This window comes from Callorhinchus milii, unplaced genomic scaffold, assembly GCF_018977255.1.
Source record: "Callorhinchus milii isolate IMCB2004 unplaced genomic scaffold, IMCB_Cmil_1.0 Scaffold9, whole genome shotgun sequence".
Lineage (NCBI taxonomy): Eukaryota > Metazoa > Chordata > Chondrichthyes > Chimaeriformes > Callorhinchidae > Callorhinchus > Callorhinchus milii.
Window position 1 is genome coordinate 6,801,463 of NW_024704750.1, and position 19,014 is coordinate 6,820,476.

The 19,014-nt window shown below is 39.7% G+C and overlaps 1 protein-coding gene across 2 annotated transcripts in view; it reads left to right on the plus strand.

Annotated features, from left to right (window-relative positions):
- Positions 1-7,437: 7,437 nt before the first annotated feature.
- Positions 7,438-19,014, plus strand: part of cep170ba (centrosomal protein 170Ba) — a 29,593-nt gene continuing 18,016 nt past the window's right edge. For both annotated transcript variants that reach the window (XM_007888235.2, XM_042338038.1), the window contains exons 1-8: positions 7,438-7,550; positions 10,369-10,458; positions 10,754-10,832; positions 11,543-11,601; positions 11,680-11,821; positions 14,694-14,810; positions 16,591-17,079; positions 18,050-18,855. In XM_007888235.2, the coding sequence (XP_007886426.2) occupies positions 7,446-7,550; positions 10,369-10,458; positions 10,754-10,832; positions 11,543-11,601; positions 11,680-11,821; positions 14,694-14,810; positions 16,591-17,079; positions 18,050-18,855 (1,887 nt within the window). In that variant the 5' untranslated portion in view covers positions 7,438-7,445. The remainder of the gene's footprint in view (positions 7,551-10,368; positions 10,459-10,753; positions 10,833-11,542; positions 11,602-11,679; positions 11,822-14,693; positions 14,811-16,590; positions 17,080-18,049; positions 18,856-19,014) is intronic.

Genomic DNA, 19,014 nt, shown 5'->3' on the forward strand with positions numbered 1-19,014 from the left:
CATGTTTTGGACATTTTAAGCATAGACTAAGCGTAAACTAACTACTAGTAGATAATAGTTTAGGTATAGTACTGGAATGGTTTGCTAACTTAAATATTTTGGAGTTTTGCTGGACATATGGTAAGATAAAGGTGTTATCCTGGATTGCTGCAGCATCATCTGGGAAAACCATAAATAAATAGGATTAATTAAAAATTCTAATTTATTGCAGATATGGTTGCTTAGGATTTTAATTTGGTTTGCTTTGGTACAAATGCATACATAGTGTCAGACAATGGGACTGCTCATTACATCAAATACAACATTCTGGAATGAAAAAAATATATTTTTTTAAAAAATCTAAATATGAATTACATAAAAATTAGGAGGCCAAACTTATAAATATTATTTGAATGGAAGTACCCAACAAAATAATGTCTATTTTTCCTGACCATTCCCCCTCCAGTTAAAATACCCCAAATAGATGCAAAGCTTGATGCAAACAGTTCAGTTTGTATCTGTAGATCATATATCAATTCCCACACAATGTTGAGAGAAAATTATTTTTCAGTTATTGATAAATTGAATTTTAATGCAGTGGCCCACAAAACAGTAGGAAACCGCTTTGCACACATGATCTTGCTCTATGAATATCTAACATCCCCTTTCATTAGGATTACACTGGAGAGAGGCCTACAGGGTGGGGAAAGTCTCTCAGAATGAATAGCCCTGGATCACACTTGAACATCTTCTATCTGTCAACTATATAAAGAAACATAAGCATAAGAGGCCTGGCAGCAAGTTGCATGTCTGTCCTCTTTATCAGAGTGTACACCTGTCTATTTAATGGCTGACAAGACAATAAAATTGGTCGTTCACTTCATGTCCATTTGTGGGACATTGCCAGGTGCAAGCTGGTTGCCATACTTGCGAACAAGTACAGTCATTGCAGGAACATCTGTGAAGCATTCTGAGATACTCGGACATTATTAGGTGCTATATCAAATGCAAGGACAACTGTTTGTGGGACACTGCTGTGTCCAATTGGCTACTGTGTTGCCGGGAGTGCGGGATGGAGTTCCTGAGGGTGGGTGCAGAGTAGCAGATAGTGGGGAGAGCAAGGCAGGGGACATGAAGCAGGCTGGATCCCTTTGAGTGGAGGGAGCGAACAGGATCGTAGGAGGTTAGGAGGTTGGAGAGGTAGGGGGGAGCAAGACCGTGGAAGGCCTTGAAGGTGAGGACCAGGATCTTGAAATGTATCCTCTGTGTAATGGATGGACTACAAGTGGAAAGACCAGTGTTTCCGCTCTAGCAGCTTGACTTAAGAGTATTGGAAGCTGTGTAATTACACCTTTTTGGAGGATAGCTATTATCATCCTTAAGTTCACTCGCCTTTTTAGATACAGGGAGATGAATCAACACACCTCCTCAGAACAGTTAAACAGAGCTTAATTTCCACTATATTAAGCAATCTTTGCACTTGTCTGTTTCAGTGAAACTCAGCAAACCATTGAAGATGTGAAATGAAGTGAAATATCCTGAGAAACTGCCACACAATACTGGAGATGGGAAGAAGGCAAACCCCAATTTATTGTTGAATTTCTTCCTTAATATACTGTTATCCTTGCACTTTGCTCCTTTTTTGCCTCCAGAAGTGTGATAATAACTCTTGCATTTGATGTACATCAGGAGAATTTCTCAAAGCGCTTCACAGAATTTACAATTTACAATGAAGGGTAGTGACTGTGTATTTTGTTATTGAATTTGTGCACAGCATGTACTAATATAATTTATATTAAAAAAAACTCCTGGGAGTGATTGTGAGCCCGCTCTCAATTGTGGAACGGCACATGTGAAGGGGAACAAAAATGCATTGGAAATGTCTACCTCATCCCTATCGTTTGATCCATGCTCAAAATCTTTTTCTCTCCTGCCTTGGCTCAAAGAGCATATCCTGATATCCTGCTGAATTTGGAAATCTGGCTATTATTTTCAACATGATTATAGATTGAAGAAATTATGGAAATATGGTCGGGTTGACACCTTGTAGTCCTCTCATGTTTATACTTTACAATGTAGATTCCTTCAAGTCATATCATGTATTAAAGTACTGTCCACTCCCACTGCCTTTGGAGCGGTGACTGCCTGCCGCTCCCTGTTCATAATATTAACTGGGTGGAGTGCCATGATGTCATTCTCAAAGAAACTGGTTGCACAGAGTTTAATCACAGGCTGCGCCTTGCACAGTTTTAAGACCGCACAGACTGGGAGAAAACATAGGCACACAGTTAGTATCTTGCTTGGTATTGTGTAACAGTTCAGATGAATATAGTTCTTTAAGGAGCTTTATAGTGACTAGATATATTGAAATCTATAAAGTCCCTCTCTCTCTACAGAAATCCTAGAAATGATTGAGCAGTGGTATGTCTACTTAAAACCAATGCCTATGCCAAGCTTTTAATTTTTAAAGTGGTCAGACGTTGTGGCCTCTTTAAGCAGTGTCATCGTTTTTATTTGGAAATCTTAATTCCAGGGTACTTTTTTTTAATCTTTGACTTCACCAGTGCTCTCTGTGGAAGAAACTATTTGGATCCCATAATGTATCTTTTCTCTGTATACTCCGTAATAAACTTATCCAGTAAATTTTTTTCCTTACAGGAGTGTGAATGACAAGTTTGCGAGTCACCCCAACAAAAATTAAAAATGTTACGATAGGTTAGAGCTTGTCTCTATACTGTGTAATTGAGCTGTGATAGAGATGAGTCAGAAGATAACCCAAAACATTGCTAACTGGAGCATTGTAGGATTGGCTACTCTTTACTTTTCAAACTTCGAGCACATTCAATCGATGATACTGGAGCATATAAATGAACAGCAAAAGAGAATATTATATTATTGATATTATATGCTTAACGTAATCTTGGTTAAGGGAAGATTTCTCGTCATCTATTTAATGTGATTCTATTTCCATAGTTGTACGATTCACGAGCAATACATTTGCAAAGGTGTTGTGTAGAAATAAAAATGTGTGTCCTTTGCAATGTAACTTTTTTATTACGCTGTTAAATGAATAAAGATCATTTCTGGTGGGGGGGGGAGTTCTGAGTTTGGACGAAAGGACATCAACCTGAAAGGTTGACTCACTTTCTTCTCTCTGTAGATGCTGCCTGACTTGCTGAGTGCTCCCAGCCGTTTCTGTTTTTATTTCAGATTTCCAACATCTGAAGTATTTTACCTTCAGAAAATTGCTGGTTGCGGTGTGCATTTCAAACGGTGGAACAAAACGATAACCATATCGTTTCATGAACTTGTGCTGAATTGTTCATTCCACCTTTTTTTGGGGTGGGGTGGGGGATAATAATAATAATCCTTGCATTTGATATAGCGCTTTTCACGTCTTCTAGACGTCCCAAAGCGCTTCACAGAATATACTGTAAAGTGAATTGACTGTATATTTGTGGGCGAACGCGGCAGCCAATCGCGCGCGGCAGCGTCCCGCAGACAGTCGTGGATTGAAAATGACCAATTTATTATCATTTCGTTTTTTTTTTGGAGGGGATGGCTGTCACAAAAGCAAAACACCGCATTAACCTCCATTGGCCACAAATTCCCTCTCCTGAGCCATCGTTTCAAATGATAANTTTTTTCCTCTCTCTCTCTCTCTCTCACTGAAATAACAAATGATAGCCTCGCCAAGGAATGCCTTTGGTGAAAGTGGACACTGGTAACGTGAACATCTGAATGCAAACCAAAAAAAAAACATTGGCACCATGTGGACAAATAAATGATCCTGTCCTCACTTTCTGCGACGATTCTGCTGTAACAACATTTACAGGTTGCAGATAAGCTTTGCAGAGTGTGTTTGGACTCTGAGGCCGAATGAAAGGGAGGGAGTGGGGAAGAGAGGGATTTGTTTGCATTGAGTCAGACGTGCGCTTCGTTGCAACCCGTCCCGACACGACTGCAGCGAAGCTCGAGAGGCACGTCAGCGGCGACCGGGAGAGCGGCGCTGTGTCGGCTCAGTTCAGCGATGTGAGCGGAGGGTCAATAACACCACACTTTACATTATTTCCATCCTCGGACCGAGCGACAGACACACAGACAGACACACACAGAGACAGATAGACACACAGACAGACACACACAGACAGAGATAGACACACAGACAGACACACACAGAGACAGATAGACACAGACAGACAGAGATAGACACAGACAGACACACACAGAGACAGATAGACACAGACAGACACACACAGAGACAGATAGACACAGACAGACACACACAGACAGAGATAGACACACAGACAGACACACACAGAGACAGACAGACAGAGATAGACACAGACAGACACACAGAGACAGATAGACACAGAGACACACACAGAGACAGATAGACACAGACAGACACACACAGACAGAGATAGACACACAGACAGACACACACAGAGACAGACAGACAGACAGAGATAGACACAGACAGACACACACAGAGACAGATAGACACAGAGACACACACAGAGACAGATAGACACAGACAGACACACACAGACAGAGATAGACACACAGACAGACACACACAGAGACAGACAGACAGAGATAGACACAGACAGACACACACAGAGACAGATAAGACACAGAGACACACACAGAGACAGATAGACACAGACAGACACACACAGACAGAGATAGACACACAGACAGACACACACAGAGACAGATAGACACAGACAGACAGAGATAGACACAGACAGACACACACAGAGACAGATAGACACAGACAGACACACACAGAGACAGATAGACACAGACAGACATAGACAGACACACACAGACAGACACACACAGACAGATAGACACAGACAGACAGACACACACAGACAGATAGACACAGACAGACAGACGGCGGGTGGGCAGCAATGCAGTGAAGTGCGCGCAGACGCCGTTCGCAGGTCGCGAGGAGCCGGTGGCGTCAGGTGGTGAGTGACGTCAGTAACCTGCGCGCGCCCCCGCCCGGGGCCGGGAGGGGGAGGAGCCGGAGCGCGAGGCGGGGACACGGACGGGGACGGGGGCAGGTGCGGGGCGCGCGGCAGCTCGAGCGGCTCTCCCTCAGAGCCCTGTGTCGTTGTACCGTAGCGATCAGACATCAGAGATCCCGTCGTCGCCGCCGCCTCGCGCTGCTCGGGATGTGAAGGTGAGACTCTAACGCTGTGATTTCTCTCTCTCTCTCTCTCTCGAGTTACATTCCTCACGTCCAACTCGTCTGCCTCCCTCCCCCTCTCACCGGCCCGGGCCGCCCCCCCCTCCCTCTCACCGGGCCGGCCCGCCCCTCCCTCCCTCTCACCGGGCCGCCCGCCCCCTCCCTCTCACCGGGCCGCCCGCCCCCTCCCTCCCCCTCTCACCGGCCCGGGCCGCCCCCCCCCTCCCTCTCACCGGGCCGCCCGCCCGCCCCCTCCCTCTCACCGGCCCGGGCCGCCCGCCCCCTCCCCGATTAGACGGGACGGCCTAGAGTGAGCGCTCGGTGCCGGGCTCCGGCCCAAGAGACGAGACACCGCCGCCACCATCACCGACAGCAGCAGCAGCACTGCTACCGGCGTCGCGTTAAACTGAGAGGCGAGAAAGGAGCCGAGAGACTCGCCGGCAAAATGGAGGCTGTGCCGTGAGGAGTGAGAGAGGAGAGGAGACGGGAGGGAGAGAGGGAGGGAGGGATGGACTGGATGGTCAGGGTGGGCTGCAGCCTGTATCCGGGGCAAAGGCTTAAGTGGAGGCTGTGCGAGAGGTGGAGGAGGCGTGAGTGGCGTCTTCGTCGTCAAAAGGGGGAAGAGAGATGCGAGTCGTTGCCGTGTGAAGGAAAAGGAAGGAAGGAATGAATGGATGGAGCCTTTGCTGGAGGGGGGGAGGGAAGGGACTGGATCTGAGAAGGAAGGGGGGGGGGGGGGGAAAGAGGAGAAGGGAGGTACCCAGTCTGCACTGTCCTAAATCATCCCTGGGATGAAATAAGAGAGATTCCCCCCCGACTAGGAAAGCGGCTCTCAGAGCACTGCTCGTTTTGAATTCTGTTTTATTCAAAAATACGTGTCATTTCACCACAGATTTTTGGAAACTTCATTGCAGAACGATTGCAATGAGGGAGGTCGGTCACCTCCTTCCCGTCGATGAGGTGGTGTGACATTTTTTTTTGTTGAAAATCCAACAAATATTTGGTAAGTTCATTGATGGTGGTGAAAGAAGAGGGTTGGGGGGGGGAACCCCTCAAACTGCGTGTTGTATTGTGGCTTAACGGAAAGACTTAGGATTTTTCTATTCCTGAATCGAGGAATTTCAGATTTTAAAAATCAGATGATGTATTGAGTGATGTATTAATTCAGCGGGTGTCTCGCTGTCTCCTACTTGAGCCGGTGCCGTTCATGTACTGTCTTTATTTAATTCATCACAACACAGGTTCTCCAGACATCTATTTCCCTTGGTCTGTAGCTGATATTGCAGTGGGGCAATATGTTGTCATGGGCGGTTGCATTGTCTGACAATATTTGGATATGCTTTAATATGTCATCATCATCTGACAATATTTGATTATAACTTTAATGTGTCGTGAAGTGAGTCCTCACCCACTTAAGTTGGTCAGGTATACAAAAGTTTGTTTCTACAATCGCAAAAGTGTCCAAAATCATATTCTCACAATTTTTAGTAGAGAGTTAAAATTTTCTTTTTCTTAATGCTGATTTAAGATGGCAATTTTTTTAAAAATAGGAGTTGGATCAAATGGAGCTGTGACCTACTTAAATATTATAAATTCTGTTCAGTAGTATAATGGTGCAATAAAAAATGAGTATCTACAGGTTTTCACTTAATAATCTTGCATTGATTGTGTTTATCGTTCATCTGTTTATCATTGGGGTATTGTTGCATCAACTTCATGGAGTGCTCCAGCACTTGATGTTCACCACCATTTCCAATGCGTGCAGGTGGATCTTGTACATAAAAATGCAGTGGGCCTCTGGAACTGGCCATACAAAGCCATCTTTGCTTTTGCAATTAACATTATTTGAACTCCGTGGAAGATTGCTGGATTTATTATCAATAACATATTAGCCTTTACAATATTTTGTTTTTTAATTTGCTGGCACTATTTTAAGGGCTCAAATGTATTTTGAAGAATAAAATAAGCTTGTTTACAGTGTTTGTCCTAGACAGGCCATGAAGACTTACTGTTTTATAAATATTGATGGCTAAATATTTTGACTGGTGTTTGCCAGTGTTTTATTGTGAAAAATGTACATCAAGGAAAACCTGCTGATGCACCCCAAACTGTAATTAGTTCCTGCTGCAGTGTTCATGCAGTATCTCCAGATAGTTGCTCTTTTTTATTGCTTTGCTTTAAATCCCAATTGTTTTAAAAATAAATTTATAAGTGTTTTTCTTTTTAGGAATGTTGAATTTTAGACATTAAGTGCCAAACACTAAGGATGAGTGTGACGTCATGGTTCCTGGTGAGCACCTGTGGCTCGCGCCACCGACTCCCCAAAGAAATGATTTTTGTTGGTCGAGAAGACTGTGAACTAATGCTCCAGGTAAATAATTTTCAGTTTGGGTTGATTACATTTTGTAGAGAATGGGAGAAAGTCAGAATTTAATTTCTCTTCCTGAAATGTTTTCTCCTCGAAAAGGCAATTTGGCTCTCTTTCTGGGGTACGATTCCATGCATGCTGATTTCTTACCGAAGTGGCCATTATTGATGTATGTATGAGCTTTGGCTGTGACTTGGCAGCCTATTGGATCATGGTGGGAGGAGGGAAGGGAAGAAGCATTACAGCCATAAGTCTGATCCTCATCAGTCAACTGCACTTACACACACTTTTCATCAGAGGATAGCAATTAGGAATGGGAAACTTGTCAGATTTACTTCTTACATATTCCAGAAATGCTGAGACCAATTTAGGCTACTGAACTACCCCACCCGAGGTCAGCATTCAGCATAGCATTCAATCCTCAGGACTTTGTGCTGTATTTATCCATTAGCTCATCGAGGGAGCTTATTGACATTTTTATTCTCACTTTGGAAGTGATCTTAATTGAAATTTTGTGTTTTTTTATATATATATATATCATTTCCTCCCCAATTATCCCCTCCATATCTCACACCTTTGAGCCATGGTGGTAATTTGCTCCTTGACCTTTCCAATTAATGCTCTGAAACTTCATTGTAGTTTGTTTATAACACAAATGTGACTTGAGCTCTATTGTGGACATGCTTGCAGCTTCTGACAAGTTAAAAATGGCAAACTTCTGGGTTTCAAGTCATTACTGATGTAGCTTATTGCATTGCGTATGCGCAGCACACCAGAAGTGACAACAATGACTTGACCTGGAAGCTGGCCATTTTTTTAATTGGAGGACCCACTGCAGCCTGGCACAGGGAAGTTGGTAATTTTGGTCTCTTTAAAGGTGGTATTTTATGAACCCCACCTGCTGTCTTATAATGATGTGCCATTATATTTAGTGGCTCTTGGAGAAAAATCGAATGTTTTAATACATTAATGAATCCATCCTAAGCATAATATGTGATTTGGCATTTGACCATCAAATGGAAGGATATCAGTACTATGAACATATTCCTTTCTCGATTCATTGTCAGTTTCAGTACTGATCAGGTATAAAAAGGGTTTACAGAAGAAACCCAACTCAGCAAGTTATAAAATGGTTTCATGCTTAAATTCTTAATAACATGGCATCTTTTGAAACTGTTAGGATCTGCACAGTCCCAACAAGAACTATAAACTCTGAAGTCTATAGAGTATCCTCTACCATATTAGTATGATTTTTCCATTTCTGCAGCAGGGATTCATGTGGCTTGTGAACGGGTCTGCCAGTTTCTATTGACTTGTGTTGAAGAGTCGTTTCCATAAGTACCTAAGTTGAGACTGCCCAAACCCGTTTTACTTAATACTTGCGCAGTGTGGGCTGGATTTGACTTCTGTTGCCAGCAGAAAGAAAATTGTACTAATGATGTATGATACCTTGATATAGTTTCCCAAGCTTATATGCTGTTAAATTTAAAGGATCAATGTAAAAATTGTCCCAACATTTAATTGTTTAATAAAAATTCCAGTGTCCTTTGTATTACAATAGAAGGCCTTGAGGTGTTTGAAGTACCAGCTACCTCTCTTGCCTTAAACTGAAGGGACATATTATTCTGTAAGGAACATGCTGAAACCTATTGAAAATATAGCAATATTTTTACTTTGTTGAAATTGCATATTTATTGGAATGTGCAGCACCTTTTTTGTAGATTTAACCTCTTTATGGAGCATAGTATTTCATTTTGCAAATTTGTATTTTGGACAAGTGAGCATATGAATCTGCCAGGTAATAGCAGGAGCTGAAATAACGTAACATAGAGTTAAATTTTAAAATTGCTAAAGCATTGTGAGTTTCTGATTGCACCTTATAAAATCTGCATTAATTTTGGGTGGGTGTGAATTATAGCTCTTTTACAGAAGAACAGAGAACTGTTTGGTGAAATTTGTCTACCTTGTCCAGTTATATTTATTTTAGTTGAACATTTATTTAGGTGCCACCATTTAGAATTGTTGAATACAAACATCCTATATATGACTGAATAATTCTTTTTAATCCTATATTTCTGTTGGAATTTATGCAAACAGACTGCATAAATTAAAAAAATACTGCCACTTATTTCTATTTTGCTAGCATGAGAAATACACCAGTCAATTCCACATACCCGTGAAAACAGAAGATAAGGAGGACATGTCTGGTGTGTTCCACGAGTCGAGTACAAAAAAATACTGATGGGGAACTTCAATGATTTAAACTTAGAACTTTGGACCCAAATAGATTCCCTATGTTTTTCACCTTCTGATGTTTTATTGTCATCCTGTTTCATTTTAATCTTCCTTTTTATCATTCATATTTATTCCAGCATGTTGCAACTTTTTATGTTCTTTATATTTATTTATCTGTGATCTACAGATAGGTTACCAAAATCAAACATTTAAATTAAACAGTGACTGCTGATGATCTCATAAGGAAAACTGCCTGAGAGGATTTATGGTGCCTAATGAAGGGAGAGTGAGGGACAATCATCCCACACAAATGTTAACCTGGGGCTTTCCTCCCTACCCTCCACCCTCCCGATCCCGACCCCCCCAGCTCGGGTCCGAAATACTGATTGTCCAGCGCCTTGGGACATCCTCCCGACATGAAAGGCGCTATACAAATGTAACTTTGTTGTTGTTGCTTCAATAATCTTGAGCTGCGTATAATCAAATTATTTTGTCTAACTGAGTATGCAGTTTCAATTTAGCAATATTTACTGTTTACTCAAGACTGATTTCTCGGTTTGACTCAACATTATGTATGTCTTCCTAGTCTCGAAGTGTAGACAAGCAGCATGCAGTTATCAACTATGATTTAACTACTGATGAGCACCGAGTAAAGGATCTTGGAAGTCTGAATGGGGTAAGTAGAAATAAGCTTTTGCCTGAAAAACATTTTTGTAATAATCCAGTTTACAGAAGTAGAACTTTCAGTTCTTTGGTCTAAAATTCTTTGTAAAAGAACTTGCAGATTCGAAAAGTTGCAAGTTATTCAGAAGTTACAATTCAAAATACTATTTGTAATTCCAATTTTTTTTGCAATGGAGATGTCAACCACTGGAGAGCTTTTTTACAATTAAATGTTTTATTGGGTATGAAAGCTTCTCATGCAGTTGCACGATTGTGCTTGCATTTTGAAATGTACTTTCTTTCTACAGACATTTGTAAATGATATAAGGATTCCTGACCAGATGTACATAACACTGAAAGTGAAAGATACCATTCGTTTTGGATATGATATCCTTTTAAAAAAAATGATGCCTGCCACTGCACTTCTTCAAATGTTGGGCACTTTGCAATTTAAATTCTCCTAGTTTCATGCTATTTATAGCTATATTCTGTATACTGTGAAGTCTGTAGCTCAGTGGTTAGAGTACTTAGTTGCAAGCGAGAGACCTGCGTTTGATTCCCGGCAGGGCGAAACGTTGGGCAACTTTCATTACTCCACACGCCTCTGTTTACCTAGAAGTAAGCAGTAACCCGGTTGTTAGTCGATTAGCAAATCGCTTTTCTAGAGGTAATAATTCCTTTAAAAAATCTACCACTGTGGGACACTACTGGGCGCAATTGGCTGCCACATTTTGCCCACACAATATACAGTCAATTCACTTTACAGTATATTCTGTGAAGCGCTTTGAGGCATCTCGAAGATGTGGTAAGGCGCTATATCAAGTGCAAGTATTATTATATGCACAATGAGGTGCTAAGTTATTTTCTTGTTCTTGACAGCAGTGTGGTAGCTGCTGCTCTCCAAGTAGGAAGAGTCACAGAATAATCTTTTACACTTTAGAATCACTTGATTTTTAACTGCTGAGATGAGGATACTATTGAAGCATCACATGCACTAGAAACTGGATTGAGAGGGTTTCACTGATTTCAGGTAAGTCCTTATGTTTCACTTTTTAGGTGCATTTAATCTTTTTTGCTTCCTTAACACAATTCCTCACATTCCAACCAGTACACATTGGAAAAGAGTACACACACAGTCCCTGAAGAGGCATTAAAGGTAATTTGAGTTTCACTATCATATTTTCTAATAATTGCTTTAAAATAGTTATCTTACCACTTATTTCTATTTTGCTAGCATGAGAAATACACCAGTCAATTCCACATACCCGTGAAAACAGAAGATAAGGTGGACATGTCTGGTGTGTCCCACGAGTCGAGTACAAAAGCAGATGTTTCCAGACCAAATCCTGAGAAGGCCGAAAAGAAAGGAACTACAGGTATTTGGTCAAGAAACTGGTTTGCTAAGATAGTGCTGCAAGGAGCTTCTGTGTATAGTAAACTATAACTTGTCACCCATTTCCTGACTTTATTGGAATGTAAATATATTCCATGGTTCAATTAATGCAGTTGTTAAATTCCAACAGTGCAGCCCTGTATAACACAAAGGGAGAGTGAACCCCATTCACTCCACCTTGCTTCCCACACTATTCCAGGTTATTACGTCGCTGTCAGTGTTGCTCTCTGGTTTCCTACATGCTAAAAATGTCTGATTGTCAGGTTACCATTGACATCACTTCCCTTCATTGCAAATGTTCCATTCCAGTGTCCTAATAACTTGCTTGCTCCTTCACCTCGTTCAGGGTCCATTTCAAGACCTACCTGGTTTCTGATCTGAGTCATTCGTTTTAACACTTCGTGTGTACAGTATTTTTTATTGGTGTACAATACTTATGCCTAAAGAGCCCTTTGATATTTAGTTGCATTAAATGCAAGCGCTTTTAATCCACAAGTGCATTGCTTTATTTGTTGACATAGGTTTCAGTGAATACAGTACTTAAAAGTACATATGAATAAATAGTAGGAAAATCAGGTCAGGTGACTTAGCCATCATGGATTTGTAGCGACCTTGATAGTGTAGTACTGTAGTGCACGTTCTGGAATTAAAACATAAAGGAATCTTTGTTTGAACTCCTAGTTTGAATTTTAATGTGTAGGCGTATCATTTCAAATTGCCGGTCTTGGCATCCTGACAAAACTAACAGTTTTGTTTTTCTTCCCACAAAATAAGTTTTTATACAATAGTTCCGTGTTGCTTTTAATTATAGCACATAGCTCTGCATCAAAAATAAAGACATTTAATCTACTTCTATGTTTAAGAATACTGAAATAGTCGTGTGCAAAAAGTGTTTTTGATGTTTTTATCATTTTTCAAATTAAATTGCAGAATTTAAACTGCTGTTTAATTTTAGAAAAGTTGAAACCAGTCTGAACACAAAAAAGAATTAGGTCATGCCCATACTTCTATTAATGTTTGAAAGAGAAAGGTCGGCTTAATGTATTAGATATCACCATTCATCAGGCCTCACCTCAACAAAAACAAAATCAGCCATCCCTTTGTCAAAGAAGCAGGATTGTTTTTTTTGTTCAAATATACATATCCCATCAGAAATAGATTTATGCTTGCGTAAATCTGATGCATATTCTTAAGCATCTTAATAAGATTAACAGTTTAAGAACACTAGAGAAATAATTGAAGAAGTATTCTACAAATCAGTCCAAATGGACATTATGTTGAAGTTGAAAGCCAGGTTTCCATGGAGCAGTGTTCATTCCTTTAAGTCTGAAACCATTCTGTTTCTTTGACTTCAAAGATGTAGCTATCAAATGAAATACATCATTACGTTTAATTATATAGTCTTAAATTTGGGCAAATGAAGTGTTGAACAGTTGTCTTTTTTCACAATAGTGGAATTTGGATAATTTTCTCAGACTTCAAATAGAATAAGAGGCATGGTTAGTGAAGCTTCCCTTTTAGTCCCTAATGCCTGGGTTCGTGTATCAGGGAATTTGGATCATAACAGTCCAGTGGCATGATGCAACTTTACCATAACCTTTAGAGCTAATAGCTGACTGTATAACTGAAGTTGACATAATGAATTTTTAGCCTTTTTTTTGGTGCCCTATTTTTTCTACTCGTGGTAGACTCACAAAATATTGCTTAATCATCCTCCACGTATGTTTAGCACCTACTCAAATGCTGTAGAGCAATTTCATCTTCGCTGAAGAGCAGGAATGTGTTCTTCAAGAGTTGAATTGTATCTGCTTATCAGAATTTTAATGAATAATTTTCTATTTAACCGACCTTGACACTGCATACGGTTGAGAAATACTGAAAGTAGTTAGAAAGGAATTTACTTTGAGGAGTAGTGAAAGGAGCTAGACCATAATTGTGCCATGGGGAAAATCCTTGAATACAAACCAGATTTATTATTGTTTTTGAGTTCTTTGGATTGCATGCAAGTAGGATTGACTGAGTTTGGGCTTCTTAGTGTAAGCTGTAATGTGTAATTATGTCTTTCTGTTGTGTATTGAATAGATTTGGTTACCATGGTGATGACCCATAGAATTGTCCTTGAATAAAACATATTTGTGGATTTACCGTTGGTTTCATTGCTAAAATCTAATGAAAATTAGATTTAATGTGAAGAAGGGCAAGCTAGGCACTGTATTCTACTTGGTATCAATTGTTTCACCTGTTGATCTGTTGCGCTTGTATTTTCTGTTTTAATGTAGACCAGTCTTAGGCAGATTTTCTTTAAACCTTTTTTTGAAATGTAGTATTGGTGCGTATTTTATTTTTAAAATATAGATATTTGCTATTTTTAAAAAATCTTTAGTTGGAAAAATTAGTACAGTCATTTTGTTAAAAAAAAAGTTTTGCCACTAAAAAATATTCTAGAAGTTGACTTGAGTTGTCCTGGATTCTTAGGGTAATAAATCGTTCCAGACAAATTAACTAATTTTTTCTCTTTGTGTCTTCCCTCACTTAAGAAAGAGATTCATGTTGATTGTAATTCAAAAATAGCAGTTTCCTTCTGTATACATTTTAACAAATTATGCAAGCTTAATTGATTTTTGCAGGGGGAATTCTAATCCAGTACAGTGAGATTGCTTATTTTTTCTTTTACCTACCGGTACAAAAAAATGATCTTGACGGAGGTGAATAGACGCCTCGCCTGAAATTCAAAAGCTATTCAAATGTTGGCTTTTAATACACTATTATATAATGCACCTGATTTGTGTACAAAACCAGCTAGATAAACGGCTGCATTTTGTTTGATCCATTTTGTTCTTGTTTCTTTGTTTTAGATGGTGCCACATTCCGACCCACCCCTTTGTACGGCCAACCATCATGGTGGGGAGATGATGACCTGGATAACAAAAGAGAAGGAGATGAAACCAGAAAATCAGCAGATCCTAGTATAGGTATTTATCAACAAGCGTAATTCAGATCACAAATCAATCGTTTACCTCTGCAGCCGGAATGCTTTATATTCATTTACACAAACATACATTGATATACCAAGCCTTGTATACCAGAAATAAATACTCAATGAGAACTTGATAGATGGCACAGGACAGATACCAGAAAGTTTTCTTTACGCGGTCAATAACCGGAACCAGTTATCAGGAAATCTGGTTGAGGCCAGGACACAGGACAAATTTAGAAAGCAACTTGATGCTGTGATGGAGGGGTCCTTAGGGAGTTCTGGAAGGATGAGATGGGTTGAACTGAAGGGCTGCTAAAACCAAACTGATCTTGTAAACTTCATCAATTTTAAAAAAAATCTTACTTGATGTGAATACTTTTGATTGGTTAGTAATAAACCTCCACAAGAGGATTTATTATGTATATTACCATCGGTTGGAGGCAATATCCATCGAAAGATTACTCTTGCATTTTGGCCTTTTGGGTAGACATCAATTTGTGTACGTAGGAAGCAAGCCTGAAGCCTTCCACGAGGTCTGTGAAAACATAATAATCCTTGCATTTGATATAGCGCCTTATCACATCTTCGCGAAGTCTCAAAGCACATCACGGAATATACTGTAAAGTGAATTGACTGTATATTTGGGGATGAAATATGTGCCATATTCAAATATATTTAGACTGTACAATATCTAAATCTACTGAATAATTCTAGAGCAAATGCTGAATACAATAGTACATTGTTTCAGAATTTGCTTCAAATAGATTTGATAGGTTGAATATTTAAAATTGAATACAAATAAATCCCTTCCTCCTTCCTCTTGGTTCCAAACCGTTGAGAATGCAGAATAAAGAATACACTGCAAGGTATCGTTTGTATAAACCAGGAAGACTCTTGCTTTATCGTGTTGAGTTAGTAGATCTATACCAGATTGTCATCACTGTTGAAATGGTGGGAGGAAAATTTAGCAAGAAATTCTGTTGCCAATTACTATCCAAACAATACCTCTCCCTGGAGGTCTGTTATGGGCCTGAATTAAAAGCTTGCTGATATAATTGTGCTATCAATGTCACCTTCCAATAGGCATCTAATATAACCACCCAAATAGCTTTTCAGTAAAATTGATTTTCTAGATATTTTTGGAAATCGGTTTACTTTTCTGAAAATGCATTATTCAAACATAAATATTAAACATTAAGCATTCTATGTACTTCAATGATGTTTCTGGGAACCATAAACAAAGTACCTTTATAGATGACTTTCTGTTAAGAGCCTACCATAAACAGGCCTGATTTATTTATGGCACTGATATTTCCGTTTTCTGTTTTGTTGAGAACAATTGTGGCTTTTGAGCTGCCTACTAGGAAGTGTATGAAAGTAACCAGGATTATCTTTTGACTTCCTTTTCTGAGGTGATCTCAGTCATTTAATCTTCCGATCGTATTGTTAGTTAGCATCAAGGAATATGTGGTGAATGACAGTTGGTATAAGCGCTATTGCTGCTGCTTGCACAAATAATGTCAAAACATAGAATATATCCTCCACTTAGTTCAAATTGTGATTTCTAGATTTTAGCTCTCTCTGGGCTCTGATCATTCTAAGCTGCTTGAGTTTTGAGTTCCTGATCCAGATGACATGTGTTTCTGTGTTTGATAACTGTTGAGCATTTTAGTAAAGTTTAGAAATTTGGTTTGATAGTGTATGGAAACAAAGCATTAATTAAAAAACTTGAGATTTAACAAGTTCATTCATTTGTAACTTCACTCTCCTCACAGATAATTCCAAGGAGATACCCAGAAGTGAACAGGAGATCAATGGAAACATTCCAGATTATAAAGATTTTAGTGGAGAAAACGCTGTCTACTCATTTCGCAGAGAACCGAGTTACTTCGAAATTCCAACAAAAGAATTTCAACAACTGTCCAAGTCTCCAGAATGTGAAGTTCATGAAATCCCAACAAAGGACACAGACACAATAGCATCCCCTCCAGTTCAGAGTCACGCCTCCTTCACAATTGAATTTGATGATTGTACACCAGGAAAAATGAAAATAAAGAATCACGTGACCAAGTTTTCCTTGAGACAGCGAAAAACTCAGCAAGTAGAAAAAGGGCCAGTACAAACAGATGTACAATCAGCAGAGAGTAAAGTTGTTGACTGGTTGGTGCAGAATGATCCAAGCCTGATGATAAAAAGGCAGGTCCCAAGGGATGATGTGTACAGCACCAAGAGTGATCTTCAGGTTCATATAAAGACACTTAAAGGTTTAGTATGTTTTGCTTTGAGTTGGAACATGATCATGAATTGAAATTGCTGTGGCTTGACTATCACAAACTGGCAAAAATGAAGTTGATTTCCAGGTTTATTTTAAATTGGCACTCCATTTTCCTTAAGTGGGTGTTAACTCCTCTAACAAATGTTAACTCCCTGTTAAACCTAGCAGCGACAAGGTAACTTTGATAACTCATAATTTGATTTGGAAGAAAATTTATATACATTGCGTTTTGCAAATAAAGCTGATTTACACGGTTGCCATTGGACGTAGCTCAATAGAGCAAACTCCTTTTAATGTCAATCTCCAAAAGTTTTGGACCAGTGCAGAATCCTCTTCTGCTCTTCGGACTGGGAACCTTATGCTGTCATGATAAGAATATTGACATGGACGTCCTCCCGACGTGAAAGGCGCAATACAAATGTAATCTTCTTGTTGTTGTTTGTTGCTGGACCTCACTCCAACAGATTTATCAAGGCCTTTGTGGGCTCTGCCCTATGTCCTAATCTAACTCATTTTTTCTGTCCTTGCTTTGTGAGACTTTTCTGTGATGAAATATTTGAAAAAATGCGCCATTTGCGGAAGATGTAGCGATCTTCATTTGCCAAATAAATTTCACCTTATACCAAACTTCCCTTATGGATCTTCATCTATATTGAAGTAAACTTATTCCTTTTGAACAAGCATTCAATGAAATAAGTTGTATTTTTAAACAAAGGAAAGTTTTTCAATTAAAGTATTGCACAGAAAGTTTTAGGTGATTGTTTAAATTAGTCAAGTCTCGTGTTTTAAAGTTTTTTTTATATAAACTGAACATGTATTCTGCCCTATTTTAAATAGAACATTTTTTTATTTGAAATACAAGATTGATATTTAAAATGCTCAATTTTGATACAATAATGTTATTAATATAGCTGCTACTTTATTAACAAAGCACTTCAATTGTTTTACTTTGCTATTAGGTAGCAGACACGAAGATGGTACACAGAGTGACTCAGAGGACCAAGTTGGATCGAACCAGCTAAAAAAATCGGACACTTCTGGGGATTCATCACCAAACCAGATTGAAGTTCCTATTGCTGAACCTCCCAAAGCTCATCAGATCACACATGGCACTCAAGATGTGGTCATGGGCCAACAAGCTTTTGTCATTGAATTCTTTGATGATGATAATCCTCGTAAAAGAAGAGCACATTCTTTCACCCAAAATGCAAATGCCGCGCACACTGATTTGTATGCTGCTCTTAAAACTAAACTGGAAAAACGCAAAGGGCCTTCAACATGTGAAAAAACAGATAAAGTACAACAGGCCCAGTCCCTGGTGCAAGTTAGCAGACCCGGTATCATTTCAGCAGGTCCCCAGAGGTCTAGCTCATTAAAGAGAGAAAAAACTGAAGAGCGGTTCAGTAGTTCCGCTTCCTCAACCTCCAAAGGTTTATATCGAGGTTTTGGAAGCGTGGGACGAAAGTCTAAGCTCAGACAAGAATTCGCTGCTGAATTGTTGAAAGAAACTGCAAGAAATGCTGCCGATGTACAAAAATCATCAGAGAACCTCCCTTTAATGACGCCTACAAATGTGACCATGGCACCCACAGTCTCTGTGTCATCACCCTTACCTCCAGCAGTGTCATCCCCTGCAACAGTTTCACCAGCATCCCAAACCTTCAAGCAGGGTGAGCAAGATAGTCTAAGTGACGCAGGCACATACACAATCGAAACGGACAAACAAGATGAAGAGGTTGAAGAAGCCCGTAAAATGATAGACCAGGTAAGAAATGGAACAATAACAGAAGTCGCTGGGAACACTCAGCAGGTCAGGCAGCATCTATGGAGAAAGGAAAGTGAGTCAACGTTTAGGGTCCACGCCCTTCGTAAGAAATGGAAATTTAGTAAAGCTCTTGTGTTGCTAATTTTGGATTATAGTGGT